Here is a 9,314-nt window from a genome sequence, read left to right as displayed (position 1 = left end):
GAATTTAAATCATGCAAATAACTGTATTTGTAACATTCAACCTCAGTTAAATTCTAATCACGTTAACGACGTTTTTGATAACAAATCCTGATCCCATTAATTTGAAGAAGTGTTTTAGATCAATTACTATTCTACCGTGAGGAATTATAGGAAGCATAATCTGTTTATATTTGTTGGATTATTTTATAACGTGTCCCTGTCTGACAAGAGTGGCACTCTGAGTTGTCTGATATTCTGTGATACTAATACTTGCTTAAATTGCTATAAAAATGCTATACATCAAATTTGACTCAAAAGAAACTTGACTTTGTAATTCAACTCCTTGAAATTGGGCCTCTGTCTCTTTAAGAAATTCCTGCTCTTTCCAAAAATCAATATTCAATATTTCAACAGTAAAAACAGTTTTTAAAACATTTTAAAAGAGCTTGGCTTTAAATAGCATTTTTGTGCAACCGAAATGAACCTTAGAAAATGTGTGTTTTAACATAACTGGAGGTCTGTTGTCTGCTGCACAGTAGCGACTCTCATCACCGAACTGCGGCTCTGCGCTGGCTGTGGCTGCCCGCCGCGCTGCTTTCCCTGCGGGGCGGGGTGGCGCTCAGTCCGGCGCACTTTGCCGCTCTCAGCGCACCGTCTGTCCGCCTCTACCTCGACACGACATGGGTGTAGAGAAGGAAAAGCTGAACACCAGCATAATTATGGACGAGGACGAGTTCAACCGATCCATAGAGCCCATTCTGATGAAGAAGGGGAAGGTGTATTCGGAGGCACCGGCTCGGGATCCAAACGAGATCAACACGCATCTGAAGGTAAAGTCTGCGCGCGGGGAGGGGGGCGCTACTCTTTAAAAGTGAAAACGTCCGAGGCTCGACGTTTCACTTTGAATTATCACTCATATTATTACTTCACTGTGAGCGTTTTGTTGCTATGGTCGTCATTGTGAGGCTGTTTCATCAGTTCCATAAATACCTGGAAGTCGCTGCCTGCGCGTGCATCCATCATCTCTTAACTATTTCCGGCCTGCAGATCTTTGTTGCTCATTTTTCAAGGCTAATCGCTTTGCGCTTTGGCTTTTGTCAGAAAAACCAAAGTGTATGCGGGACTCCACTAAAGTAATTCAGGTTTATACAAAATTGCATTATTATTATTATTATTATTATTATAAACATTATATTTTACACAGAAAGATGTCTGTTTACTGTACAATATTTGCAGTCAGTATTGGTCCAGCCTGTGAGCCTTTTTAGGAATGAAGGAAATCCAGTCAAATCCACTGATAAACCATCTATGGAAGTGTGGGCAGGTGCCAAGTGGAATTCAGCATCTCTGTAAAATCTGATGGAACAGGAACACATGATGTTCTCTAACATTTCCTAGCAGATGGCTGCTACTTTGAACCTTTTTCTTTCCATTAAACTTTCCATTTAACATCAAAACAGAAAAGTCAACTTCTTTTTCAATTACTTGAATGCATTACACCATTTTTAGAAGGAGAATCAATAGATAACCATTAAGTCAGTGATGTTCTACGTGATTTACATACATTTTTTATGGCTCTTATTAAATATTCTAGTATTCAGTAAAACCTAATTTTGAACTTTAATTAGCTATGATGAGCAATAATTATCATAATTAACAGAGGTTAACTTTATTTAATTCAAATTCAGTTCAATTCAAAAATACTTTATTAATTCCACATTTAGTGAAAGAATATATTTGCCTCTGGTCACTTATCCTTGCAGGGTCCGTTGCTGGTGCCTGTCTTTGGAGGTCGTTGCGCAGTGTAAAGTCTCCATTTCTGAAAGAATACTGAAATAATTTCCTAGAATAAATAGATTTTTTCCCGTTATTGGTTTTGCTTTTTCATTGATTCTTTCCAGTTTCTTCCCACAGTACAAAACCGTCACTGTGAGGTTGACTGGTCTCTGTAAATTGTTTGTTTGTCCTGTCTACCTTTATGTTACCGTGTGTTGGACTGCCCAGGGTGTAACATACACTACATGTGGTGATCACTCAGTAGCTGTGTTTTCATTAACAAATTGAAATCACAAAAATTAATTTGACTAATGGAATCACGTACATTCTGAAAAAAGAAAACTAATTTATATTCCATTTTAAATTATTTGACACACCAACAGTATTTAGACATGTATAGTAATGTATGTTGGAGGCCCAGCTGGTGTTTGTAGTGCTCTAAACAGGTGTTTAGTTTGCTTATGACTTGGGCCGGGTCTGACCGTCGTGTCTCAACAGGTGGGTTTCGAGGACGTGATCGGTGAGCCGAGCTCCGCCCACAGCTTTGACAGGGTTTGGATTGGGAGCCACGCCACCTTCGAGCTGGTGAAGTTCTTCTTCTACCGCCTGCTGACCACCCTGCTGGCCGTTCCCATGGCCTTCACACTGGGGCTGGTCTTTGGAGTGCTCAGCTGTGTCCACATCTGGTGAGGACATGTCCCCCCGTCCTCAGGCTCCGCTCCTTCTCCAGGTCTCACATCAGAGACAGAAAACAAAGATTAAAACCCCAACAACATCTTGGTGTCTCCACCCTAAAGACGTAAAGCTGCAATACATTTATTGGGTTTTATATTATACATTATTCTAGACACAGTGCATCACTGTTTATTTGTCTAATTATGTATTAGTTATGTAATGTGTGATATGTCATAAGCAGTATGTTGGGCCAGCTGCTCCCAGGTTCATAACCCATCAACTTCACGCATGAAGACTTAATGGAAAATGATTTTAAATACACATATAAGCGCTGCCTGGAAACTTTAGAGGAATGTTGAGCTCCACTGGTAGCTAAAAAAAATAAAAATAAAGTCCTGTTTGCTCCAGCAGACAGACGGGGTTTCAGCAGCAATTAAAATCCATTTTCAGACCCGAGTGGAACTTTCTTTATTTGCTCGTGGAGCAGAGCAGAGAAACTTCAGCACGACCTCTCAGCAAGATGTCAGAGGAATTCATCAGAGAGACGTAGAGATGCTGCTCAGTTCATCTGGAAGATCACAGAGACTATGAGCTCATGCTAACAGAGCCGAGGTCAGATTAAATAATCCAAACTGAGTTTTAGGAAAGTTTCCATCTAGATCCAGGGAAGATGCTTTAGAAAAGCTGATATGATTTTGTTTTTGTCTGATTTATTTTGACTGAACTTGTGATGTGAAATCTGGATATTACTATTAGAATGTATGATAACCACCAACAGGGCTTAGTCCAGAGTCAACCTTATGATTTATAATTTTTGAGTCTTTTAATGAATCCTGTTGGCAGCTTCCAGACGATCTCTCACAGAGCAAACATAGTTTAAAACATGGTGGAAATTTAACTTCTACATTTTAGATTACAGAGATTGAAAGGATAACTTAGGGAAATCCCTGCATGGTAATATGTAATTTTATGAGTTTCTTTTTTTAAATAGCTTACTTTTGACTCAACTTTTAGGAAAGGAGAGACCAGACTGTTAAACGCTAATGAATTATAAACCAATCATTATTTTTTTTATTTTTTTTAGATATAAAATCATAGCTGATAGGCTTCCAGGTTGTTCTTCTCCAGCACTTCTACGACAGAATATGAAAGCCAGATGAAGAGATATTTTTTAAAATTACGACTTAAACATTATGACTTAAATAAATCAGAACATTACTACAATAAAGCTGTGATGCTACTAGAATAAAAACAAAATATTACCAGAAAAAAGTTTCAAAATTACTTGAAAAAAGTTGTGTTAATAACAACTTTCTTGTATTATCGTGACTTTATTGTCGACCAACTTTATTCTTCAAATGCTTTGAGTTTCTTCTTATATTATGCCAACTTTTCTTCTTCTACTGTTATGACTTTTATGCTGTATGACTTTATTCCCATATCAGTGAGAGTTTTTCCTCATTTTATTTCGATTTCATTCTTTTTGCCTGTGCAGGCTGGTGATGCCAGTGGTCCAGAGCTTCATGATGCTCCTGCCTTCAGCACAGAAGATTTGGAGGAGTCTGGTAGACATTTTCGTAGTGCCGCTGTTCCAGAGCCTGGGGAAATGTTTGTCCTCCATTCAGATTGAAACCACAGAGAACTGAAGCAGACAGCTCTCCGTCCACCGTGACGACGAGAGAAGGGAGTCGTTGGGAAATGTTAAAAAGGGGCGAGGGACACGTGAGCTCTTAAAACGTTCAGTATAAGATACAGAAGGAGGTGTGCAAAATAAAAGACAATCATCGGGGAAAAGAAGTTTAGAGTATGACCAGAAAACCTCATCTTGCTTTAGCCGATGGTTCCGTAGCGTTTACTTAATTGTTCTGTTTGTTGTTTCCTCTGAAGTGGGTTTGGGTGAAGTATTGATGACTACCTAGTAAAGGTATATTTCATGTTTTAATGAAGAGTGTCTCAAAAAGTTGCTATAATCATGTGACTTTGTCAGTGGCCTCAGACAGGAAGCTGCGTGCTTTAGGCTTTAGGATGGCGCTAAATTTGAGAGTCTTATTTTGAAGTGAGAAAGGAAGTTGTTTCGGAGTTGTTTCTTTGGTTGTGTTGTTGGATTGACTGTTAAAGACTGCTTGTTGGACTAACAACATTGTGTTGCAATAGCAGTAGAAAAAAAAAGTTTCCACCATCTTAGAATTGCTTGGCAGCCTTCGATGTTTGTAAAGTTAACCTTCAGCCATTTGCATCAAATTTGGAGCTTTCAGAGCTGAAGGGCTATTTCTGAGTTTCTTTGTGAGTCCAGACTGCATTTGGTCAAATATTTACTCTGACAGTAAACAGGTGGACAAGCTAAATGCTAGCTGCTACTTATGCTAAAGTTAGCTTTTTTACCGAGCCTCAGCTGTGTCATCTCTAGTTCAGATCTAAAATACTCAGGAAAATCAAAACAGAACCTAATTCAACACTAAGCAGATTTATTTTTACAATACCAGGTTAAAGAAGCCAAAAATACTATGTTTATTATCTTTTTGGTGAGATGTAGTTGTCAAATTTGGACCGAGATGTTTTACTCTTATTGGAAATAATTTAAAAATTCTCTTACTTATTCTTACATTCATAAGAACCCGAGTCTTATCAATTGGACTTAGAGTTACACTCCCGGTAGTTGATCAAGTTTTCTTTGGATTCAGCCGACAGCTAATCTTTTCTTGCTAATGCTCAGGTGAATTTTAATGAAGCATTTAAAAAAAAAAATCACCCTGACTGCTGTAGTCATCTGACAATATTAAGAAATGAATTACAATTATGTGAGATTCTCCGGGACCAGATGACAGTCTTACCTGCTAACTGTAGATGACATTGACTGTTTTGGAATGCTTCTGAAAACTCAATATTCTAAAAATATATTGACTGAGGTTCAGACAGGTCAGATGTATCTTGAGTAATCAGAAACACATAGACAGTTTGTGTTTTTTATGAGTAATAATCATTCATGTTTGATATGACATGGACTTTTTGAGCACCACCGAATGCTGTTGTGTTTGAAATTGTGACCAAAAATCATTCTTGTCATTCCATTTCTGTTCAGACTAACTTCCTGATATGTTAGTAGATGTAATTTTTCTGCTCTATAGAAATATATAAGTTGTATATATTGCAAAATATTCAACTATAAGCTAGATGTAGTGAGCTGACAGAGAGAATACATTATATTGCAGAAGTTTATCCAACTATTCAAAGCTAAAATGCAGCATTTGCACATTTGCAGGCATTTACTATCATATCTACTGTGTTGAATTTAGATGACATTGACCATAATGCTGGGCATCTATTTTATTATTTAAAAATGCCAGAAGATGCTGGAGCTCCTCTGAGAACAACAGGAGCTCATGCTGTATTTCTGATCGACACACGTCTTCAGAAGTGAACCTCCGTGAGATTCAGGCGTTTTCTGTCTGTGACTGTTTGCTGTGAGGCAGAGACTCTGGCTCAGGCCAAACAAACTGCAGCTGCATGAAAGGCATCCAGGAATGATTTCATTTGTTTTAGTGTTTGCAACCGTTTGGGGAAATTGAAGTTGTAAAAATGCTCCTTCTGTTTTTGCTGTTGATGGTCTAAAAGAACTAGTGACACAATAACAGAACTGGAAGACTTTAATCTCAAATTTCTGAGGAAAAGGCTCATATTGCCTCAGGCACTTTCCTCAACAAAAGTCAGAATTCTGAGATCAAAGTCAGAATTAATTTTTTGTTCTTCCAGTGGCCCTCTTCCATAGACAAAACATCACATCCGAGTGCAAAAACTTTTTATTGAAAAGCGAGAGGGTTTTTTTTTTCTTTTTGAAATGGATGTGTTTCCATTGTCCAAATTTATTTTCGTATTTTCAATTTTATGGGTGATGAAAATGCAGTTATTGATATTCCTCTGAATTAATACAAAACTTTGCTTTGACATTCTTTTTACAACACGTCAAAATACAGTTTGAAATTTTGAAGTTTGAGTCAAGAGAAAGCTAAAAACAACTAAATAGCTCAACGTTGCTAACGTGTTTCTACATGGATGAACTCCAGCTGATCTCTACAGTCTATTAGAACAAATCTGGACTGCAGATCATTTAGAAAAGGTGACAGAGATTCCCTCTGTTTGCCAAAGTATCAGTGATGTAAAAATCGGATTAAATACAACACAGCAGTTCAGACTGAGGACACTTTGAATACTGTCTGGTTTGTAAACGATTCAGTACCACATATGAAGGAGGCTCAGATGTCATTTTTGGGGTCTCTTTGGGATCAGAATTGGTCATATAAATTTCCAGATAAGGTTCTATCTGGGCAGACAGGTGAAGGTTTATTTTTTTCTTTTCCACAGCCACATTACAGAGCAGCTATGCACATAGACATGAAAATAACAAATCCAACTCAGTTCTCAGATTATTTGTTTGCTTTCTGACTTGATTTACTCTTATGATGGGAACTGAAGGACACCATGTGTAAGTTATCTAAAATAAAGATTTGTTTTCCCCTTGAGGAAACGGTTCTGTGTGGTTTGTTGTTATTTAGTTGCAGGAGATAAGCCTGGTTGAGTTATGCGTCTCAGTGCCAGAAAGTTCTCATAAATCACCGTCGCTCATATTGCCTCAGACACTTTCCTCTACAAATTTGAACTGTGTGTTAATGAAACATCACCTGAGGCTCCACTGTCAGACCTGCAGGTCTGCGCAGCGTTTGTAGCTCAATTTGGGTTGCTATGGGAACCTGTTGTCAGCTGAAGGAGTTTTTGATAAACAGCACTCCTGGTATAAAAAAAATGTCTGCCGTTACGCTCCTTGTTATGCTATTTAATCCAGATCAGATCAAAGTTAGCGCTGTAACAAATACAGTAGTGTAAAGTACGCTGTGTGCCGTCTGCAGACCGATGGCTCACATCAGGTCAGAGCTGCATACCAACATTAACTGTGACCATCTTCAGTTTTGGAATGAAAATCAGGGGTGAAGCACAGCTGAGAGAGAAACCTGCTCACCGTGCAGCTTTTATTTTACTCCTCTGGAGCTGAAAAAACCTCCAAAAGGCTCAGCTTTTATTTTAAAAATTCCTTTGCTCTCTTTAGGATTATTTAAGGAAGTTCAAAAGGTGCTTAATGTATTTAGTGATTTCCAGTACAGCTCTGGAAAAAATGAAGAGACCACTGCAAGATTATCAGTTTCTCTGATTTTACTTTTTCTAGGTTTGTGTTTGAGTAAAATGAACATTGTTGTTTAATTCTGAAATTCCAAGAAAAACTTTAGTATTTATTTGCAGAAAATGAGAAATTGTCAAAATAATGAAAAAATGCAGAGCTTTCAGACCTCAAATAATCCAAAGAAAACAAGTTCATATTCATTTAGAAACAACAATACTAATGTTTTAACTCAGGAAGAATTCAGAAATCAGGAGGTTTTCAATGAGGTTCAGTGCAGTGAAAAAAAATAAATCCTGCTCCTTTTGGAAAGGAGGCTCATATGTACTGTGAGCACTTAGTGCCTAAAGCTAAAATATAATCAATAAGATAACCAATAACGTAATCAATATGATGTCATCAGTTTGTGTTCCAACAGGATTTCAACATTTTGTGGTTTCATGAATATTCATAACCACTATGATGTTTCATATATGTATTTATGATCCTGTAAGCTGTGGCTATAACCACTGAACAGCATTAAACTCTCACTGGCCACTTTATTAGGTACACCTCTTCAATTGCTCAACAGGTTAACCAAACACAAGGCTTGATTTATGCAGCCAACTAGATGAGGAGGAGAAAACATAATTTCCTGTCAGACGCCACGGCAACTGTCTGTAACACACCTGTTGCACTCATTACTCTGTCACTGACAGTTTCTGGTTTCTTCTTGCAAATCAAATCATTTGCATATCCATATTTGGTTTGCATGTGAATATAATCAGACTCCAGTCAGATCGTCCACTCTTCAAATACCTGCTACTGTCATTCAGGAGATTCTTGCAGACGTTCCAGCAGCTCCGTGTTGCTTGCATCATATTTGAAGTTGACTATAATTTAAAGTTGTCAAGACTACTTGTGAAAACTCTCCTCGTTGGTCTGACACCCCCCCTTCCTGTCTGTTCCTGGATTGTGTTTTGTTTTTGTTTTTTTTCTCCGGTTTGATTGTTCAGGATTCCTCAAAGTTTTTTGTCTACTGCAGCAACATAACTAAATGTTTCTGACCTTTGCTTGAGGTCAGTGAGAACACACTGACCACACACACTGTAAAACACAATAAGTGGATTTCATTAATATTCAAGATTCATGCAAACTCGTTGCCTCAAAAAGAAAAAAATCAAGTTTTCAAAACTTAAAAATGTTAATATGTGCAAACTGTATATCTTACGTTTATTCTGCTTAGATGATTTTGAGTAAGCTGTAATGACACATTAGAACACACAACTATACTGTAAAACCTCATTATTTCTGCTTACTTGAAAAAAATATATGCAAACATGTTGTCTCAAAATTTTTAGCTTAAGATAATGTCTGTAACTTCAGTGAACCTAATAAATGGAGCATGTTGTAACGTCTTCAACACCCAAAGCCTAAAACTACTGGCATAAAAACAAAACTGCATCCCTGAAACATTTCCTGCTTTTTATTTGTTTTCAAACTTTGACAGAAAACGTAGAAAGCAGTTTTCAGTAAAACAAATAAAGTTATATGTCAAGCTGCATCCTAATTCAGAGTGAGGTGGTCATGAAAGTGAACATATAACTGACTGTTGGTGAAGCTCCATGAATGCAAATCTAAATACTAATAAACATCTAATAAAAGCTTCACTGCTTATGAAATTCTTCATGAACTGGCTTTAGAGTCTACCTTTTCACCTTAAACATCTTAAAACTAT

At 37.5% G+C, this 9,314-nt stretch overlaps 1 protein-coding gene across 1 annotated transcript; it reads left to right on the top strand.

The window, feature by feature from the left end:
• The first annotated feature begins 597 nt into the window (after window positions 1-597).
• Window positions 598-5,262, top strand: cav2 (caveolin 2). The gene is made up of 3 exons (XM_015042321.1): window positions 598-809; window positions 2,254-2,441; window positions 3,926-5,262. The coding sequence occupies exons 1-3, from the start codon at window positions 660-662 to the stop codon at window positions 4,074-4,076; spliced, it is 489 nt and encodes a 162-aa protein (XP_014897807.1). The 5' UTR covers window positions 598-659; the 3' UTR covers window positions 4,077-5,262.
• The last annotated feature ends 4,052 nt before the right edge of the window (window positions 5,263-9,314 follow it).

The sequence above is a fragment of the Poecilia latipinna genome, unplaced genomic scaffold (genome assembly GCF_001443285.1).
Source record: "Poecilia latipinna isolate Pla-1442-1.1 unplaced genomic scaffold, P_latipinna-1.0 Scaffold585, whole genome shotgun sequence".
Taxonomy (NCBI): domain Eukaryota; kingdom Metazoa; phylum Chordata; class Actinopteri; order Cyprinodontiformes; family Poeciliidae; genus Poecilia; species Poecilia latipinna.
Note: the sequence above shows the minus strand (reverse complement) of the source record. Positions and strands in the feature narration are given on the sequence as shown.

Coding starts and splice junctions, on each gene's coding strand:
- cav2 (XM_015042321.1), top strand. CDS start 660: ATGGGTGTAGAGAAGGAAAAGCTGAACACCAGCATAATTATGGACGAG. Junction 810..2,253: donor AGATCAACACGCATCTGAAG/GTAAAGTCTGCG, acceptor GTGTCTCAACAG/GTGGGTTTCGAGGACGTGAT. Junction 2,442..3,925: donor CTCAGCTGTGTCCACATCTG/GTGAGGACATGT, acceptor TTGCCTGTGCAG/GCTGGTGATGCCAGTGGTCC.